Source organism: Colletotrichum lupini, chromosome 2 (assembly GCF_023278565.1).
Source record: "Colletotrichum lupini chromosome 2, complete sequence".
NCBI lineage: Eukaryota > Fungi > Ascomycota > Sordariomycetes > Glomerellales > Glomerellaceae > Colletotrichum > Colletotrichum lupini.
Window position 1 is genome coordinate 6,812,273 of NC_064675.1, and position 19,929 is coordinate 6,832,201.

General features: G+C 52.4%; 8 protein-coding genes across 8 annotated transcripts; 2 read left to right on the forward strand and 6 right to left on the reverse strand.

The window, feature by feature from the left end:
* Positions 1-1,304: 1,304 nt before the first annotated feature.
* Positions 1,305-2,831, forward strand: CLUP02_04388 (uncharacterized protein; the record flags this gene model as incomplete). The annotated part of the gene is made up of 6 exons (XM_049283401.1): positions 1,305-1,484; positions 1,541-1,913; positions 1,964-2,081; positions 2,144-2,208; positions 2,280-2,310; positions 2,390-2,831. 6 exons carry the CDS (start codon positions 1,305-1,307, stop codon positions 2,829-2,831), a joined length of 1,209 nt encoding a protein of 402 aa, XP_049140544.1.
* A 638-nt stretch (positions 2,832-3,469) lies between these two features.
* On the reverse strand, positions 3,470-4,088 carry CLUP02_04389 (uncharacterized protein; the record flags this gene model as incomplete). Its single annotated transcript, XM_049283402.1, has 3 exons — positions 3,470-3,490; positions 3,547-3,684; positions 3,741-4,088. The coding sequence occupies 3 exons, from the start codon at positions 4,086-4,088 to the stop codon at positions 3,470-3,472; spliced, it is 507 nt and encodes a 168-aa protein (XP_049140545.1).
* Positions 4,089-4,113: 25 nt separating this feature from the next.
* Positions 4,114-5,052, reverse strand: CLUP02_04390 (uncharacterized protein; the record flags this gene model as incomplete). The annotated part of the gene is made up of 5 exons (XM_049283403.1): positions 4,114-4,206; positions 4,304-4,715; positions 4,816-4,870; positions 4,924-4,978; positions 5,026-5,052. 5 exons carry the CDS (start codon positions 5,050-5,052, stop codon positions 4,114-4,116), a joined length of 642 nt encoding a protein of 213 aa, XP_049140546.1.
* Positions 5,053-6,185: 1,133 nt separating this feature from the next.
* On the reverse strand, positions 6,186-6,737 carry CLUP02_04391 (uncharacterized protein; the record flags this gene model as incomplete). The annotated part of the gene is made up of 2 exons (XM_049283404.1): positions 6,186-6,519; positions 6,682-6,737. 2 exons carry the CDS (start codon positions 6,735-6,737, stop codon positions 6,186-6,188), a joined length of 390 nt encoding a protein of 129 aa, XP_049140547.1.
* Positions 6,738-9,020: 2,283 nt separating this feature from the next.
* Positions 9,021-10,784, reverse strand: CLUP02_04392 (major facilitator superfamily transporter; the record flags this gene model as incomplete). Its single annotated transcript, XM_049283405.1, has 4 exons — positions 9,021-9,281; positions 9,363-10,393; positions 10,465-10,592; positions 10,654-10,784. The coding sequence occupies 4 exons, from the start codon at positions 10,782-10,784 to the stop codon at positions 9,021-9,023; spliced, it is 1,551 nt and encodes a 516-aa protein (XP_049140548.1).
* Positions 10,785-12,620: 1,836 nt separating this feature from the next.
* CLUP02_04393 (uncharacterized protein) lies at positions 12,621-14,106 on the reverse strand (the record flags this gene model as incomplete). Its single annotated transcript, XM_049283406.1, has 3 exons — positions 12,621-12,939; positions 13,464-13,755; positions 14,055-14,106. 3 exons carry the CDS (start codon positions 14,104-14,106, stop codon positions 12,621-12,623), a joined length of 663 nt encoding a protein of 220 aa, XP_049140549.1.
* Positions 14,107-14,889: 783 nt separating this feature from the next.
* Positions 14,890-16,152, forward strand: CLUP02_04394 (uncharacterized protein; the record flags this gene model as incomplete). The annotated part of the gene is made up of 1 exon (XM_049283407.1): positions 14,890-16,152. The coding sequence occupies one exon, from the start codon at positions 14,890-14,892 to the stop codon at positions 16,150-16,152; it is 1,263 nt and encodes a 420-aa protein (XP_049140550.1).
* Positions 16,153-17,453: 1,301 nt separating this feature from the next.
* Positions 17,454-19,434, reverse strand: CLUP02_04395 (uncharacterized protein; the record flags this gene model as incomplete). The annotated part of the gene is made up of 3 exons (XM_049283408.1): positions 17,454-18,262; positions 18,326-19,084; positions 19,230-19,434. 3 exons carry the CDS (start codon positions 19,432-19,434, stop codon positions 17,454-17,456), a joined length of 1,773 nt encoding a protein of 590 aa, XP_049140551.1.
* Between the last annotated feature and the right edge of the window lie 495 nt (positions 19,435-19,929).

Sequence of the window (19,929 nt, forward strand, 5' to 3'; positions counted from 1 at the left end):
AGTGGTAGAGAGAATAAAAGAAATCGGCTTAGGGGTGGGCATCCGGTTGGTTTTGAGCGATCTTGGCTGCAGCTTTTGATCAGTCAGGGGCCAGGCAGTTTATGTTGCGCATGAGGCCAATCCGGGTTAAGATACTGCCTAACATTGCCAATTTTCATTGACGGGCGGGCCTGTTCCTGCAGTCCAGGATGCGACTCGACTCACCTTCTCATCGTCCGTCTGTTCCTTCTTCTACTTCCTCATTTCCCTACACATAATGTATCTATGGGAAGAAAAAAATAAATTTGCGGCACTATCCAACATAATTTACTTCTCCCTATCTATTCATTTCATCCCCATGGCTTCTGCATGGGGTATTTTCTCCGAGCTAGCTGCGTACTGGAACACCTCTGATGTAGCCTGGATCCTCCTGGACGTACTTAGGATGGTCTAAGAATGTAATTTCGGGCTTTTCGAGATAAAACTACTATTTAGAAGCTACTACTGGGAATTATGTATTACCATACTCCGAGTAGTCGGCAAAGACATGAGCTCTTCCACTCATATGCCCTTACCAACACTTCTGTCTTGTGGCCCCTGTTTACCCAGGAACAGGTTGCCACCAGAACTCACCCCGATGCTCGGTTAGCAAATATGTACAGGGTTTAAGGTTATTCTTTGACAAGCCGAGTGAAATGTTCGCATTTTTGGCGATTTGAAAGGGTTGATTTGGATATCCATGATGTTTGCCATCTACCCCTGCCAAAATCCTTTATGGCATGCACTTGATCTTTTCAGGCAGTTTGCCAATCGCGTTGGTTTGCTCGGGCTGATGACCCGGCCGAATATGGACTAGTAGACTACATTCAACAATGAAGATGAATGTGAAGCATGGAAACTGAAGGCATATCAAGCAGGGGCTGGAAATTCTCTCCAATCGCCGGTCATCATCCAACACCATTACCTTTCACTCGCAATTCAAATACCCTTAAGTCGTCCCTTGCAAGACCATGGCGGCAATCAACATCCGTCCCTTCCTCTTAGATCTGGAACTGGTGTTTAGTGGCCCTTCAAGTTCTATCATGTTTGCGATGTGACGCGGAGAGTAAATCGATCCATTGCAAGGGGGAATAGGAGCTGTTCTCGCAGCCAGGCTCTAGATACGCCACCGTAGGAAGTTCCTCGTGATAAACTGAAGCAATCCCGCAATCTTCTTTCCAAATATTTGAGACACACTTGTGTTCCATGGTTCGTGCTCGTTTCCCATGTTCTTTATCTAGTATGCGCCGACATCTCCACCGCACACTGCCGGAATACAACCCACCATGTCGAGTCCAGAAAAGGGTTCCGAGGCTTGGAAGGCCGAGGACAAAGGCCCGGGCATCATTACAGTTTGCTGGATCTTCACCGCTCTGAGCACATTATTTGTCCTTGGCAGAGTATTAGTCAGGTGGAAGATCATGAGAAAATTCCACAGCGATGATTATTTTGTCATTGCAGGGCTGGTATATTCTATAATTCTCTTCACACCGCCGTTTGGGACGATTCCTGACAGTAGCAGGTGTGCGGCTACATTTCCACTTCGCTCTCGACACTTGCAGTATACTCTGGTATTGGCAAACACCTAGAGCTGCTCACTCTGGAGCAACAACAAGATGGCATGTTGTGGACGACTGCTGCCCAATGCCCCGGCATCATGTCTTTCGGCCTACCTAAGCTGGCAGTAGTATCACTTTTGATACGACTAATGAACCCTGGCGTATACCATAAGTGGTTCCTGTGGTGGATGGGAATATGGTGCCAGTTGACACTTTTCGTGACTGTTGGACTTCTGATAGGGCGATGCACACCAGCAAGCTCATTGTGGGACTTTTCCATCCAGGGAACCTGTTTCAGTCCGGACATTCTAATCAACTTCTCGATTTATGCAGGCAGTAAGTCGTTAGGGATGGCATTATTGGTCTCGAACTGACTAGAAGTACAGCATTTTCGGCCTTCGTTGACGTCTACCTAGCTGTGTACCCGTCCATCATTCTATACCACCTTCAAATGCCGATAAAGAAAAAGATTGCACTGTCCAGCGCTCTTGGCATTGGCGCAATGTAAGCAATGTCAATCGGTAACCGTCCACTCTTAACTTCTGATTGACGATATCCTGCCACAGTTCAGGCATTGTCGCCATCTATAAGACGACACGCCTCCCTTTGCTCGCGAGTGAAGACTACTCGTGTAAGACCTGTACCCACCATTCAGATGTCCAGGGTACCATTTTGCTAACTGAAGTTCCTCCTTTCCAATAGACGAGACACCTGACCTAGTAGTTTGGACAGTGTAAGTCGCAGTCGGCGTCTCGGCTGTGCAGAGTCGCAGCCCGTGGCGGTGATCAAACCCTTCTAACTAGAGTTTACAGGATCGAAGGCAGCACCATCATAATAGCAAGCTCCATCCCTGTCTTGCATCCGCTCCTAGAGCTGATCCTCAAACGCAATCCCTTCTCTTCCGCAAGAGCATCCAGGCCAACGGCAAAATCCTCCGACAATAACACGGGATCAGCACCGAGTAATTATCGGCCATCACGCGTGTACGGAAACTACGAATATGAGCTAGGCCAACGCAAGGCGAAACCAAAGCCCAGAGATGATCTCGGATTCACCATTGTTGAAGGGGAAAGTCAAGAGAACATCGTTTTCGGAGAAGGTAGATCGCGAGCTCAAACAGCTACGTCTATTGGCAGTCAATCTAGTAAGCCTGAAGATGGAAGGATTGTCCGTACCGACGTAGTCACTGTATCCTACGATGAGAATGGACGAGCAGGAGAGACGTCGGCTTCGAAGCGATGGAGACCTGTCTGAAGGACAGATTTCTGTAGGCTCTATTGCCTCAAGTCATAAGGCCCGTGGAACCTTGACTCGTTAGAAAAACAATCTGTGCGGGTAGTAATAATTGGTTTAGTAATTATGTAAGTGACAGTCTGCGTTGTTCATGGGTTCTGCATTCTGTCTTCCTTCTCTGCACGGGAAAGGATACTACAGCCATCATAATGTACGCTGGATTTATCATTGTTCCAAGATCCAAAAGGTCAAATTTCGATGCAATGCCGGTAGTATTCGAACCAGATGATATCGTTGGAGATTCGCATGATCGCGCAGTTGCGGCGACTCAATCACAATCAAGCATTGTGAGACCATGTTATCCATGCCCATCAGCAAGTGGTCTTATTCAAAGAGAAACAACGGCCTGGAACCGGCTGAAAGATGTGCAACTAAGAAAGTTGTCGGATGACTGGTATTCAAGTAAACCTAGTAAGAGGCAAACTCGTTCCGAATGAAGGCCTGGCGAGGATCAACATCGCCCAAGCCCCAACCGCCCAGCTCTCATGATTTGAATGATTAAAAAGTAATTTGGACAAAGCCGCTAAACGCCGTTGCCCATAAGTCGTCTCCCGTGCACCATCGCTTCCCAGTATATCGACCAATTGAAATGGAGTTCTCTAGCAAGCGCCTTGTACGGCCTGAAGTAGTGGGTCAGCGTAATTATTCAAAACTGTGTGAGATTGAAAGTACATACCATTTGCTGGTTCTCCATGTTCTTCTTGATACCGCCAGAGAAATCCATCATAAGTGACTGGACGACGGGCATATCTTGTGCGGGGTTGCCGGTAAGACCAGCAACCTTTTGCAACTCAGAGAGCTGGGCGTTGGCGACCTTGGCTTCAGGTTAATACGGGTATTCATAGGTTGAAAGGGGTTCCAGTCACTTACAACAGCGAGTCCCTGGGTGGCCATATTGCCAGAGGGAGCGATAAGCTGGTTGGCCTGTCTGACCTGGATACCGTCGCTGACGAAAGACAGGAGGTTGGACTTGGCGGTCTGGAACTGCTGGGGATTGGGAGGGTTGGCCTGAAGAGCCTGCATAACGGCGTTGACACCATTAACCTCCTGTTGCTGGACCTCGATGTTCAAGGCGATGCCACCAGCCAGAATCTTCGCCTCGGCGCACGCGGGGGTGTCTCCGGCCGCCGGGGCGGGAGGGGGAACGGGGGCGGCTCCTCCGTTCATCTGGGCAACGGCCAGGGTGGCGAGGGACAGGACAACAGCGTAGGCCTTCATTGTGACGGTTGGTGGTGATTTAAGATTATTCGATAAAGATTGTATATAGTTGAATTAGAGTTGGTGGAGCCTGTCCGAGGGCGAGTAATGACCGTTTGCTGCAGTTGACGATGTTGTCCTATTGTCCGAATCCAGATCCAGTGTAGAGGCAAGGAATAACTTGAGAAAAGGCCGGGCGGGCATCTGGTCTTATAAGTCTAAACGGCGAGACGCACACTATCTAAGCCGGCCTCAACTTCACGAAGCAAAATCATGAGATGAGGCCGCCCCCCTGGGGGCTGTCCAACAGGAAGTACGAAGGCGGGCCAGCAATGGAGGTTGAAACTTCCGGATGATAGACTTTCTAGAGTGTTTTGGGGCGGTCGCCGAGTCGCTGTGCTGCTTGTTTCGAACCTTGATAACGTTGGGACGAAGAAAGGATTTCCCTGATTGTCCATCTGCACAGACGATGCATTGAGGTGCAGGGTATCAGAGTAGCCACACAGCCCACGAATCACGTCTTCGGGTTCTCCCTGTCGGCAGCTCATCCCTTCCCCCTTCCCCTGGCCGCGACTCAGTAGGGCAGAGAAGGGAGTCCGAACATGTTGAGGGGCCACGGTTTGCTTGAACAGAGCCGCCGACGGCACCCTACCAGACGTCACAACCTCACGTCTCGGACCTCGAACTCTCTTTGGAAATGGTGGCCATCCTTTCCCGCCTCGCCTGGTCTTTTGATCCCTTTTTCTACCGTCTTCTTGGGGCATCTTTGGCCACATGGTTACTCGTGCCGGCTTGCAACATGGCTACATCCATGACTCGTCTGATGGACGTTTCTTCTGCCCAAAAATCTCCTTACTCAAAACAGCCATGCTCCCGAGAAGCTTAAAGGACTTGTCCGCAGCTACAACAGGCTAAGCTTTGGGTTAGTCATCTCCCGTCATTAAGAAATGTTACACACAAATGGACGTCCAAATGGTGGCACCATCCTGTCCAAAAAGGAACGGATGGCAGTTCAGACACCCGTCCTCAAGAACTGCAGGTCGGCGGTCTAATTCGTTTCGTGCAGCGCTCCCTGTCTCTTTCGCACTCGAAAAGATAAGACAATGGGGTTCGCATCCTGGTTTACTTGGTCCAGCTTCTACAGCACACGGACAACTGAAAAAGGCCAGCCATTGTCACAGGCCGTGTTAGTGCCAAGTATAGTCCCCTCGTTCAGTTGCCTAACATGTGTGCTCGGAGCGACTTGTGAAGCACTCTAGCGGGCCTTGGAATTCGGTTGTTGCCCCCTCCGATTCGCGCCCACCTCGCAACTTCTCCTCGGCCTCCCACACGGGACGCATGGGAAATCGTTTCCTCGGATTTCAGCAAACCTTCGCGTGGCTTATCCCATTCATTTGGCTCCCGTTCAAGATGCCCCTACGCCGTCGGGTTTGCTGGATGAAGCCTGTTCTCTGGATCTTCTGCGCGCCATCATGGGCTCTTGTGAGGTTCGCTCCTGTTTCCAGGGACGCTACTTAACATACATTCCGCGCTATGATTGAGCAGAATATCTTCAATTCGGGGATTGTCCGATCAGGATATACGCTCTGCTTGGTGCATCATGTTCCATCACGCCATCTTGACACGGGCATCGCTTAGATATGTCAAGTATTCCTTAAAAGAGTGAATATTATGTTCCTTCGCACGCCAATGAAACCATGATGTCTTCAAGTGCCCAGCATTTGCGTGCCCAGCATGATGCGCGAACAGTTTTCTCGGCGCATCTTGGCAACAGGCCGATCCCGATTGCCAAGCTAGTTGCAAGCGGTCGAACCAGAGACACGGGTACGAAACAGCATGACAGAAAGACGCGACAAGTGTAAGCGCGCGTGATTCTAGAGGTGGCATTCGCGCTACGTTATAGCCCATCATAAGTGATGCCTGACTCGGCCGGGCTGTGCTGACGTGAAAGCGCTGGCGGAACCATTGCAACCGATGGCACAGCAGAACACCTAAGTGAGCACACCTCGACCGGATTGAGGCCTGTGAGACGAAAGCACTGTTCACAGTCAGGGCGGGTAAACAATGCTAAGACGGAAGCCCAAACAAATTGTGAGTGATATCCAGGTTTGCCAAACTCTACGAGACTGGCCACCCGCTGGATGAATGAAAGTGACAAGCGAGGAAAACGAGGCGACGGGCTCCGACAATAAGCTCAAGCTTGTGGGGATTCCGCACCCGATGACGGCTATGCAGAGGAATCAGGAGGGAGGGTAGCAACAGGCCACTTTCCCAGCCCTTTCGTCTGAAGATTGCATAAAGGGAAAGGTTGTCTTCAAGAGTGGTGTCTCGAGTGTGAAGTATCCAGTTGCCTGAGGTCTCGCCAGCCAGCGGGGGCTTTGTCAAATGCGACTCGACAGGGCAGCCTGAATGAGGTGTCCTGAACGTGCAGCTAGGGGCAAACCTAAAGGCCCTGTTGTAGAGCATTCCCCCTGAGTTAGCGTAGGGGATCTGGGAGATAAACCTCTTGACGCTAGGATTGCTCAGCATCACGAAGGGAAGAGTTCAGTCTGTCAGAGGTCGATTGAACTAGTCGTGTCCTAGATCCATCTTCATTTCTCTCTTCATATCTTACAGCAACGGTGCGACCACACGCCTGGGATTCAACCAACTAATGAGAACAGCCCACATTCCGAACAAGTAAGTTGACAGACTTTCCGATATTTCGGATGGAAAATGCGTTCGAAATCAGCCGCAAGATAAGATCAACAACGGCTAAAAGGTCGTCAAAAAGTCCGCCGACAATAAAGCGAAGAGGAAAGATGTTCCGGATGTAAGCCAATCGCTACCAGTCTCAGGTCCCTTTCGGATCCGCGACTGTGCATCTGCGGTGCGGGGAGCGGGGAGCTCGGAGTTCGGGTATCTCAGGCACAAATCCATGTGGGACAGGGATCTCATCGTTTGATCGGAGCCAGTTAGTCTGCGTTGGTGCGTGCTGTGGACGTGTGCCTGGCGAAGGTCCGGCCTGTCCCGCGCGTCGCCCATTCGATGCTGAAGTAAGATAGACGGGTAGTCCTGATTTCAATGCCGGTTGAGTAGACGTTTCTGTCAAAGTCAATTTCGACTGCGAGGTGCGTCGACCACAGCCTGGCAAGTCAAGCGAACCCTGAGAGTCCCAAGCCTATGGTTGGAAAGCTCCTGATTGATGAGTTGATGAGGACCGGACACCTTGGCATTCCATCGTTGCGATTAACGGCCGAATCACTGTGCGGCTCATTCAAGTGTGGAACAACCAATGTCTTTTTTCCACATGATCGCCCACTCATGACATTTACCATACACCTCGTAACGAAAGTGATGCCGGATAAAGCTATCTAGCATAGCAGCATGATGAGATGATAATTCACGCGACACGTGAGGACTGCACAAGATTGAAGAACGTCTTCCTTGGAAGCATTCAACAGACAGAGGGTTTGAATAGCGTATTCATAAGCAGCGAAGACTCTCGGATTAGGCAGATAATTGCGTACGGTTTGTTGAATTCAGGCCCTGGTATCCAATTGTGTGCTGAATGCCGGCAGTGAGTAGATGTGAGTATTCAGCACGGGTGAAAGTACACGTTTAGCAGCCTCTTTGACTTATTTTCTGCAATTACAGTGAGGTCGAGAGCAAGTTGAGAGATAGTATTTAGCATTGAAGTAAGCGGAAGGCATATATGTCGTTGAAAATGACATGATTCCTTGAGATCAGGGACCCTCAAGGGAGCACAAATATGTAGTACTTATGTACTTGTGCAAGTACAGACGTCGTCTCGTGGCAACTAGAATAGTACGGGCGCAAGGGGGCAGCGTCAATTACGACGCCGCTAAAGAGAGACCTAGGGGCGTATGTATCTTCAGCAACCGATGGGATGCTTTGAGCCGTTGACTATGGCTATATGTTTGTGCGGAAGGTGCTTAATCTGGCATATCAAACCTTAGTTGACAATCTTGCGTTACACTATGATACGTATGAGCTTAGGCGACTGATCTACTACGGCGAGTCGATGTGATTCATCCTACTCATGTGTTTCACGTGGATAATTCCCTATAACGTGGATTTCGTTCCGATCAACTCGCCATCGGGGTTCTACTCATCACCTATCGCATACCGCTTCAACCTATTAAAGACCTAAAGTTGCACTTCGAGCTACTTGTAGTGCCTCTGTGTGTGTGTGTGTGTGTGTGTGTGTGTGTGTGGCACTTCAATACTCGCTCGGGCATTAGGCCCCTAGCGACCGCCTGCGAGGCTTCATTACTGATGAATCATCATCGGATCGTAACAACAAGTACCTGGGCCGTATAGTCGAGGAGTCAATCGGGCTGCAGAGGCCCTGATTAGGCAGTGAAGTCTCCTCTTTATTTCGGGATTCAAGTTCGATTCCTCGATCGGTCGTCTCATCGTTGTTTTTGCATTTTCTGCGTTATGCTTTGGTCGTTTTTCCTCACGCAATCACCTACAGTCGTCCTTGTGTACAAAGGAATGCCAAGTATACCTAGTCTCAACGCCAAACCATCTCAAACTCGTTTCGTTGGTACACACGTCGGAAGGGTAGCATTCGGTCAGGTGGTAAAGCAAATTTTCTCGATGAACAGGATACGCGTAAGGAAGTCAAGAACTCAAAGACTAGAGCTGGACAAGAGCAGAATCCATCGGCCAACGATCTCGCCGTATCATACCCTAAACCCCAAGCTGTCTCTCAGAACTACGATTATAGGCTCGGAAGTCAAGACAACAAGCTGAAGGGGAGGGAGAAGCTGAGGCTACTTGGTCACATTGCCATAGCAAAGCGCAATAATCCTTTCATCATCATGACTCATGTAGCATTTCAAAAGCTGACTTCCCTCTACGGATACATATCCAGCCGCGGAGTAATCAAGCCATACCCTATCCATCTCGACAAGCGGGACTCCTATCCCATCGCATCGAAGAAATCTAGGTCCTCCACCGGAAAGCAGGGTGCTTCCAATCCAGATCCCGAACCTCCTGCTCAGTGTACCCAGCAAGCTCCTCCTCGATGCTACGATCGTCGCGGCGCTTGTTATCCCACTTCATCCAGAACCACGCCGAGGTAGCCACGATCAAAATCATGCTCGCCGCGCCGAGGTTAAGACCGTTGCCAATGTGGAAGTCGGGCGCGTCCCAGGAAAGGTAGGACCATGTTGAGACGAGACCGCCGACGTTGCCGAACATGACCTGCATTTCTCAGTGTTAGCTTCCGGTATCTTCATGATGACTGGTAGAATGGGATGAAGAAGGAAAAAGCTGTAAACTTACGTTGAGACCGATGGCGCTGCTTCGCGCTGTATCACTGACCACGTTGGCGCTGATGTGGGCGTTGGACATGGGACCCATAACCATGGCCGAGCTGGCAATGAGGAACGTCGCCCCGTAGCGTACGCGGGCCACTTTGGACGCGAGGAACATGATGTATCCCGCCATGACCATCGGCGCGCTCATGGCGATGAGAACTTGTCTTCTATCAAGGTACCAACTCAAACCCGGGAACGCAACCGTGAAGAACGCGCCAACAACGTAGGGCGGCACGCTGTACAGCTGCTTCTGGACCGTCGAAAAGGTCGGGTAGATGTTGCTCACAATGGTAGGGAGGAAGAACGCCAGGCCCTGCACGGTGATGTTGTTGAAGAAGAAGATGATGGCGATCTCGAGGGTGACGGGGTTGAGCATGCCGCGCTTGAGTTTCGTCTTGTCAATCTTGTCAATTACTTCTGTGGCACCGACGCGTTCCGATTTCACGCGGGCGACGCAGAGGTCCTTCTCCTCCTGCGTCAACCACTTCGCCGTCTCGGGCCTATCGGTGAGGGTCCAGAAGGAAATGATGGCTAGTACGACGGTGACAATGCCCTCGATGGCGAAGATCATGCGCCAGCGGTGCAGACTGCCAAAGGAGTCGAGCGTAAGGATCGCGGAGGCGAGAAGGCCGCCGAAGGCTCCCGCGAGGGGTGCCATGACCATGTAGAGGGATAGGCGGAACGTCAGCTCGGCGCGCTGGTACCATCTGGAGAGGTAGTAGGCGATGCCGGGGAGCATGCCGGCTTCGAAGATGCCGAGGAGGAAGCGGACGCCGCAGATGGCGGCGCGGTCCTGGACGAAGGCAGTGCAGATGGAGACGATGCCGAAGAGAAGGGTGGTGATGGGGAGGAACCAGCCGGGGCCCATTGCTTTGCAGGCGATTGTGGCGGGGATCTCGAAGAGAATGTAGGAGATGTAGAAGACGGAGAGGATCATGTTGTAGTCGTAGCCTTTGAGTTCGAGGTCCTTGTCGAGGCCGGCGATTCTTGCGTTACCTGCGGACGGGGTGTCAATAAATCCAAAGGCTCTGGGAAACTGTAAGGTGGGGTCTGATGATATCACTTACCAATGTTGGCACGGTCGATGAAGCAGAAGAGATACAACAATGCGACAGTGGGAATGGTGTGCAAATCGAGCTTCCATCGCAGCTTTCGTACTGCTACGGGGTCGAACTCGACGAGAGCATGTCCATATCTGTCGAGTCGTGATCAGTCCTGTGGACGGCGGCACTGAGAGTGAATGTGAAGCTACTCACTTGTCGGTGGCAAGCTGGCCCCTTCCAGCTGCGTTATGGATACTATCATGTACAGGAGCAGGACCGATGGCATGGTCCTCGGTGCCCTCGACGTGAGCGCCCTTGGGGACCTCCTTCTCCGTGGAAGACATGGCGAAGGTCGGGATGTTGGATAGTTCGGATAATGGCTTCTGCAACTCGAGAGTTGACGAAGTAACGAAGCCTCAAAGCGATTATTCCAAGCTTTCCTGTTGAAACTCAGAGTACGTTCTGAGACACTGGCTTACAGTCGTCAAAGTCAGACTGGATACTCGAAAGATGAATTCTCAATACAGGCTGAGGAGAGGATCGTGGTCGTCTATTTAAATCCAGCGGTACCTCATACATCGTTGGCAACAAATACACCCTGGTTAAAATGCCGTACCCATGTCCCTAGCTCGACCCCCAAGCATCCCAAGCATTTACCGGGCACCACTCTATTGGGGACCAGAGCTGCATCTTTGGCGTTGCCGCACCCTCCATGTTTAGGGCTCCATCAAAGTGGGAATGCCTGCGGGGTAGGGATACGCCATCATCGAGGTTGTATCGGCCGCATCGTTTCCTGAGAAGATTGTCACTTTCTCCTCCAATTGTGGACTGGGTTGTATCAAAGATGCCGGGACACGACCATTGCAGCGTCGACGCGGGAGATCAGCGCTGCTCTGATAGCATTAACATGATAGCATTTGAAGCTCAACGAGAACACCACGGAGAGGAAACAGACAAATATCCTGAAAACTCATTCATTCTCGAGTAATGTTTGCCTGCTGAGTCTCGATTTCCAAATGACTTCGCCTGGAGACGATTCCCCCAGGTTCTCCGCCCTGCCCGCCCCCGCAATCCTGGGGAAAACATCCACTTTGGCTTGTCGGAGGCTCCACGTGCCCAGGTTAAGACCCCAGCTTGAGTGGTTCGGAAGAGCCAATGAGGCCTATTGAGTTGCAATCTCGGGGGGTGTCAACAGTGCCAAGAAAGCTAGGGCAATTTGTCTTCGGCAACTGGGATCGGCAAGTGAGGTTGATATGCTAGCGGGAACTGCCAGCGTACGCGTATGTAGAGTTGTAGATTCATCACAATGCTGCAACGTATGCGGAGCCTCTAGCACACCTCAAGAAAGACCTTGCTCTCCGAGAAACCGAGCCTTCCGCACCAGAGTCGCTCTGTGGAAAGAGATTCGGAACGGGAGCCGTTTGCGCCCTCGAGCGAGTCAAGGGTTGAAGTTAGTGTTATGCCAACCGCCCTCATTGGTGTTGGTTACGTGGAAACTTCGAAGCGAAAGGGCTGGCAATCCGTCAGGTCGAGATAGGCTACTATCCCACCGGTCAAACTTAGTTTTAGATATTTGCGTCTAAGACTCAAAGAGGCTCCTTTTCAGCCCTTCGATGATCACAAGGTGTGGTCTCAACGTTCGGCAGATCAAACGTTCGAATTTGAAGAGGACAAGAGGCCACCACGAGAATCAGCATCTGAACGGAGATGGTGCTCCTAGGCTGAACGTTCGTCCAGTGTTGGTGATCATCAAAAGTCAATGTGACAATTTCCTTTCAATCCTGTTCGTCCCATATTCGGCTGTATGGCAAAGGCGCAGGCCGGAAAACCATTTTACCGGCACAGCCATGGAAACTCTGACGTTCTTTTGGTTCAGCTTCACAGGAAGTTGCAGTGAATGCATGAGAATCTGTAAGGGCGACGCCATAGGATTGAAGTATTGGGTGCCTGCAACTCGATCAAGAGGCACTAGAGCAGTAGATGATAGCCGCGGGTACTCATGTTGCCGTCGGTTGAATCGTGCTGGTAGATCGTCTCTGCAATCCACCCGCGGTAAAACATGTCGATATCCCGAGGTTACTCTGCAGTTGGACACTGCAGACGCTGCAGATTGGTGGACGAGGCGTGAAACAATAACCTCGGTGGAACTTGCAGGTCAGCCACCCACACCGTACTGATACCTACCCAAAAGCCCTCTGAGACATGACACTGGCCATGTGGCATTGGGGGACCTGAAAGAGCTTGGCGCCGTGGACGGCTTCTGCAGCTTTGGTGGTGAAAGGCTGCATCTTCGGCCGAGAGAGGGAGGTCGTACTACTGAGTACTGCCTTGCTCCGTGAGGATGCTCCGTACGCGCAGATGTGGTGCGTTGCATTGAGACACCAGAAATATCGAATCTCAACTGCAGCACGGATACCCGTACGGATACTTCGTGCAGTAGAACAAGGTGTCGCATGCAGCTGCCCGAAAGGGGCTGGCTCGGTGACAAATGCTGCTCCGCTGTGATGCGACCTCAACAGCAGCGCCGCTTGGCGATGACCAAGGTTGACTCGATCCTTTGCCGCTTCTTGGTAAGCCTAAATACCACTGAGGAGACGATCCGGAACTTTATTGTCCCTTCACAATGTGTTTTTGGGAGAAAAGAGGAGACCAAACATGGTTTTATGTGACCGTGTGCCTCGAACGTTGTCCCTGATATGCTCCCAGAAAGCGGTCGGGGAACCATCGATCAGGAATTATCTGCTATAGGCTACAACACAGAAGTCAGATTTTGTTGCTCATCGTGAATTATTCCAGCACGGCCATTTGGGTGACAGTTCGTGAGGATTATGCCTTGAGCGTCGTTGCAAGATGCAGTAGTCAGCGGCGTCGAGAAGGTGAGACATTCATTGAACCTGGACTGGCGGCGACGCGTCAAGGAAGCCAAGCTCCTGAAGAAATCGACAAGCTCATTGTAGATCGAAAATGGCACAAAGCAAGAATCGTCAGCCGTTCGTTCGCAGCGATAACGCCCGCTGCCTCACCCGCCGCCCGTCCCAAAGTTCAACGGCCCAAACTCAAGATGGCGGTCAGTGGTGCCGTGATGGTGGAACCTGGCGTTGGTAGGTGGCTTCGACGGCGCTGAAGGAAGACGACCCGATTTCGCTGGGTCGTTACCGTCGTGTGCGGACATGGCCGCCGTCTCAGACCCTGAGCTGGGACGCCCCAAGACTTGAAAGACTCCTGATAAACGCGAAGATCGTGGAAGATCAGGGGCTGAATTCTTGTCGCTGCCAGCTGGGAATGGCTTCAAGGGGACAACGTTGTGGTATCCAGCTGCCAAACGGGAAAAAGAGCTGAAAGGCTGTGGATAGCTAGGGGGAGCTTGGGTGCCATTGTGCCACTACCAGCTCTTGGGAATGTCTCGGAAGACCCTGTCGTTCTTGTTTGACGGTGTACAGTGTATGCTGACAGCTAGAAACTCGGGGTGAGAGGACGGATGAACGGCGACAGTGGAGGGCGGAGAAAGCTGGTGGGGAGGTCCCGTCCGCCAAAAACATGAGAGAGAGGTGAGAGGTACGCAGGAGATAGGTACGGCAGCGAATCAGAGATGAGTAATCGTGGAAAATGCTTACCTAAGTCGGCAGCGGAAGTCATTCGCTCCGGACCACATTCGACGTCTCTCATTGGTCAGAACGCATGAATAAGGCAGCTCTAGTGATCCTTCGCCTCGCTTAGCTCAAGCTTAGCGGACTTCTCCCTCCATGAGATTCCCTGAGAACGCTGGCTGTGCCAACTTTAGGCTTCCAAAGTTCATTGAGCCCGCCTGCATTCCCTGTCTCAGCAATGGGACGGCGTGGGCGGCACCTAAAATGCCCCCCCAAAAACACAATGACCTGTGGCGCCGGAGACGGATCATCAGCACCCGTGGATCCCATCTCCCTTGGAGGTCTCCCTTCTGCCCCTCTCCGGCTCTCCCCCCAACGCCCAGATGACGTGAGACGCCCACCAGACCATCCCACGCATCCAAGCACATCCCAGCCAACATGCATGTGGTTTTGCGTTTCCCACCAAGCACCGCGCACCAAGCACCCCCAAGCCATGCTTTTTCGAATATCCATTCTCAACTCGGAGCTAGCGAGTGGAAGGGTCCCGGCCCGGGGGGCTGAGGTCTTGCGCTGCCATGGCTTGGCTTTACCTCAACCAGGTTGGCTTTCTTCTTGACCACCATCCTTCGCGCGGCGCACCTCCGTCAGCACCAAGAAGCTTTTTGTTGCTTGGGTCGTCAGCTTTTACGTCTGCTTTCTTTTGGCACATGTTCCCCCCGGCCGTCTGACAGAAGCAAGCCAGCTTTTCGACCAAACATCTACCATTGATCCTCACGACCCATAGTATCATCATCGCATCGCGCCTCCGAACCGACGACAACTTCGAGATACCCAAGAGAGCGACGACAAACTCACCGCACAGATGCTTCGCAAGAAAGAGGTCTACACGACCGTCACTCCAATCCCGGGCTTCATCCCCCGCCAGCTCGCCATCGACATCCTCCACTCCCATTCCGAGGTCATCACCCTCAACCCCCTCGTTCTCGATCACAAGCCCATCAAGGCGCCCCGCGATGCCGCCTCCGACGAGTACTACTCGACATGGTATGAAATCACCGAGCGCATCCAGTACATCCCGGGTATCGGCAAGATGGGGTCTGGCAAGATCAGCTTCAACGGCTGCTTCCACGATATGCCTTGGGGCCTTCAGACGCACACCTACGCCCCGATGAACATCGACATCCGGATCAAGTACAAAATCGACGGCAACCAGCCCGGCTTCGAACCGCCCCAGCCGCCCGAGATCGGCATGTCCGGCCTCGGTGTACCCGCGGACGGGCTGTATCTGCGCGAGGATATCGAGATCCGCTGCAACATCACCATGGTCAACTTCGTCAAGGCGCAGCTCAAGGCCGCAAGCAAGGAAATGGTTTCAAGGATTATCAAGAAGGCGGAGCTACTCGACGCGGGCGTGTTGCAGGCCATGATTACGGACGGGAAGCTCAAGACTATCAACCCGGCCGACCGCACCAGCACAGGCATGTCCGGCGCGCACTCCCCATTATTCAACCAGCGTCCCGAGGGTAGCCCAAGACCGGAATCGCATTCGCCCACAACACCCTACCAAGTCCCACGACCGGTTTCAATGCAACAGTTCCGCCCCGGCTCGCAGGGCAGCTACGGCGCACACCAAACCCAACCCTCAGAGCTCTACTCCCAGCACAGCGCACCTCAAACATCCTTCATCGCCGAACTCCCAGGAAACTTCTACCACCCACAGCAATCATCCAACAACCTGCAACCCCCGCAGCCGTCCCCGGGCCTACAGAACGGTGACCGCGACTCCATGTCGCAACAATCGCAGTTCTCACCGGACCCAAACTCATGGCGCTGGTCCCAGGGCCAACCAAGCCCGTCGCAACAGAGCTCGCGGCCGACGAGCATGGCGTCGTCCGAGGCGAGTAGCGGGTACGCTAGCCCCGCGCTCGATCACAAGGGGTTCTCGTCCGAGTTGCCCACGCACCCGGAGACGCAGGAGGAGCACCGCGGGGATGCGCATGGCAAGGCGGTGGAGGCGGCGCAGCAGCAGCAACAACAGCATAGGGTCAAGGGACCGCAGGCGTATCCGGCGTATGGGCAGGCTTATGCTTATAATCCTGCAGATTATGCGCCGTTGAGTAGATGATGAGGGGTCGCCTCGCAGAGTGTGATTGCTGGCGTGTGTGTGTTATAATACCAGGAGTTTTAAGGGATTGAAATCAGTGCGGGTTCGGGCTTGGTTTGGCAAACACCTTCTTTCAATGATACCGCTTTGTTTGGGGGGAATGAGATATTGTGTGTTGTACCTATGGGTGATATCAACTGGCCAACGATGGGCAAATAGGAAAAAGGAGTCATCTCTTTCAATCTATTTCATAATGATATTCCACAGTTTATAACGTTATCCCATCCGTGGACACTTCTCTCTTTCAAATTTATTCGTCTTGTACTACGGCTGGATGAGTCGTCTGGTAGTAAGGCCACTTCTGCCGACGCCGAATAATGCGGAAGCTCTGTAACGAATTTGAAGATGAGCATCCATCACCAAGTATCTGGAGACGGTGTCCTTAACAGCCATCTTGACGACGTTGATGCCATCGTTATCCCTAGCAGAGAACTTCTCGCCGCGTTGACGCACGTCTGATGAGTTGCGACGGGTTACGTGGGCCATGTCACTCTCCCATTTGATTCTCCCAGTATTGAGATGATGGAAGGCAATTAATTGGGAATTTCTTCTCAAAGAATGTGTTCAGTGGACGGGTATATCAAGAGTGTGTCAGATATAAGATACCTACTGAGTAAACAAAACACTCGGGAAACCAGATTTCAAAATAGATGTGAAACGATCAAGTAACCGATTTTCAATCGCTAAAACGATGACAATCACAAGAAGAGTACATCCCAGTCCGCTCTACAACCAAGTAAGTAGGTAACGCTTCCGTTTTCTTCAAGCGATCACGATTGCTGCGGAAGAACAGGTGCGCGGTTAATTGGTTCAGACGAGGCCATGTCTTGGATGTGTGTCGAAACAGCCGGCGCAACAAACCAACAATCCTCGTCTACTATCATGTAATGGTTTGATGCTCATTGATGTGCTGGGAAAACCATTCTCGGTTTCTAAAGAGGATCTTGTCTTCTCTCCCACGCCTAGCCAAGCACCAGATATCATGTCGCAAAAAACTCGTCGAATCAACGCGTAATTTGAAGCCAAGTCATCTTATTGATACCTGTTGAGAACCGTCATAGCTACGAGCACAAAATGGGAACCGCGTATAATACATAATAAATCCTCGCAATTGCCCAGCAAACCTCTCTCTTATTCCAGACATCTTTTTTCGACAAAAAGTCTCGCCTCTGTCGCTCTCACCGCGATCATGCTATTGAGCTTATCATGTCTAAGATCGGCCATCAAAGTCACTACACCGGTTCGCCCAAGTCGCCACAACTTCATGCGTTAACCTTGCGAGGACGGCCGCGGGCACGCTTCTTGGGGGGCTCTTCGTCTGCTTCAGACTGCTCCTTGGCCGCAAGCTCGGGCTTATCCTCTGCAGCCGATGCTTCTTCAGACTTCTCAGGCTGCGACTCTTCAGCCGCGGTGTCGTCACGCTTCTGCTTGCGTCCGGGTCTGCCTCTGGGCTTAGGCTCCCTTGAAACTTCTTTCAAGACCTCAACCTCGACATCTGACTCGGCAGCATTGTTCTTGCGAGGTCGACCGCGTCCCTTCTTGACAGGCATGGCCACAGCTTTGATGCACTTCTCGCGTCCACCCTTGGACTTCCAATAGTTCTCGACGTGCTGTCGGGCATACACCTCGACTTGCGACTCAGGCTCCCATGATCGCTCAGGGGAACCAATCCAGCAAACGTAGAGCTGGACTGCGCCAGAAGGCTTCTGCTTGTGCTTTTCTACTCGGAGAGCGTGCCAGAGATTCTTGTCGGCCATGGCACCTAGCCTGCCACCCTTGAGGCTGTTCCAGTACGCAAACAGTGCTTCCTCTGCATCCTCGTGAATAGTCTGTTCAGTCTCCCACGTGGGATCGTCGCGCTTCCAGTTGATGTGCATTTGAAAAAGGGTTTTGTCGTTAGGATCGCGGCGATGGCCAAGGATCTTGTCAAACACGAACATGCCGTTCTTTGGGTCGTCCATCTCTACGTCCTCGTCGCCCGCCGCTTTCGTAGCCGAGTTCTCCGTAGGAGCAGCCTCAACAGTGTCGGCGTTATCAATGGACGTGGCAACGTTGATCTCGGCGTCCTCTGCTGCAGGAGAAGCCACTACAGCCAATTAGCCTTGATCCCTGTCAAAAAGGACATACAGCATACCTTGCACTGCCTCCTTGACGGGGCTCTTTGCGCGAATCTCCTCGGCCTCTACTTCGGCTTCAAACTGGTTTCCGAGCTGGATAGTGGTGTTGCCTTCAGTGCCATTCGCAGCCTCAATCTCTTGATCGGCCTCCTTATCAGCAGGAGCAGGGCTTTCCTCTACATTCGGCTCTCTACTGCGCTTGCGGCTCACGATGGTCTGTTCAAAAGTTGTTGTGACAGTTGTAGTACCAGTGCGCTGTCCAGTTATATTGTTGACCACGTTGGAAAATGTCTTGCGAACAGAGGACACAACGCCAGTCCGGGGTGCACTGGGTTCCGGTGTAGACCCGGAGGCTTCAGCGTCAGGGGTAGCCTCCATGGCAGTAACTGGGGCAGTGGACGAGGTCGGCTCTGAGGTATCGTTCTCGGCAGGAGCAGCGGCAGTAACGGTATCGGCAGGCGTGCTACGGTCGGCAGTATCCACGTCGTCGGCGGTATCGCTCAAAGCCTTGCGCGGCGAAGGGCTTACGGGGAGGCGCGGGGAGGGGTTTTGCGAAGGCGGCGAACGGGATCGCGATGCATCCGAACGGGGAGTTCCAGTGGGCGCGAGGCTCTTGATGCGCTTGTTCGGGTGCGGCGACTGAGAGCCGGAGGGCTTGCCCGGTGATGAGAGGAAGGTGTTGAATGCGCCGTTCTTCGTGCTCTGAGGTTTCTTGACCGACTGAGTGCCGTTAGGCGGCGCAGGAGATTCAGCCAATCGAGCCATGATGGAGGAATCTAATCTAGATGATATCTGGTGATGGGCGAGGCGTTTGGGCGCTCGGATGGCGTGGATCGTTTGGCTTGCGCCAGTCGAAATCGTTCAATATCGATGACGATTCCTGGATTGGAAAACCAATTGATTCGCAAAAAAAGAGCGCACGATGAACGGGGACAGGTTGCAGCCAATTGCGCGGTGTTAAAGGCAGAGTGATTGACTCGGCGACGTTTTCTGAGGTGAAATGAGAAGAAGACGAGGCGTGCGGTGCTGGGCAGCTTCGGTCGCGGGAGGAGCTTTGGCCTTTGGATTCTGCTCTGTTGAGTGCAGGTGCGGTGCGGGTGCTCTCCACTGTCGTTCCTGCTCCCATCCGGGCGGTGCTGCTGACGTAAGAGGATCAAGCTATTAAGTTTGGCGCGGAAACTACGACCGGGGACTTCAAGGAAGGTGTCTTACGCGACGCGATGACAGTGGGATCAGCGTGGGGCATCGACCGTTGGCTTCCATAGGTTCCCTGTCAGTACGTACTTATGCACTCCAGAAGAAGATTAGCGCACGTGATTTATCCACCCATCCTTCCTGTTGGGTCCAAAATTCGGGAAGGCATGCCCGGAAGGTAAAGCATCTGGGGAAGGAAGCTATGGGATAATGGTCAGGTCAGATGGAAGGCAACCTGCCCCAGGACTTCTTGTGCCTCGGTAATGCTGTTCTTCTTCCAGCTTCTTTGTTGAATCTTTGCGAGTATACCCATTCTCTGTGAAATCCCGGCTTCATGTTTCAATCCCGAACACGTCCAGTTTCTCCTGCACAGCCATCTTGAGGCGACAAGCGCGGCTTCCACGGCCGCTAGGGTAGCAGCGACTAG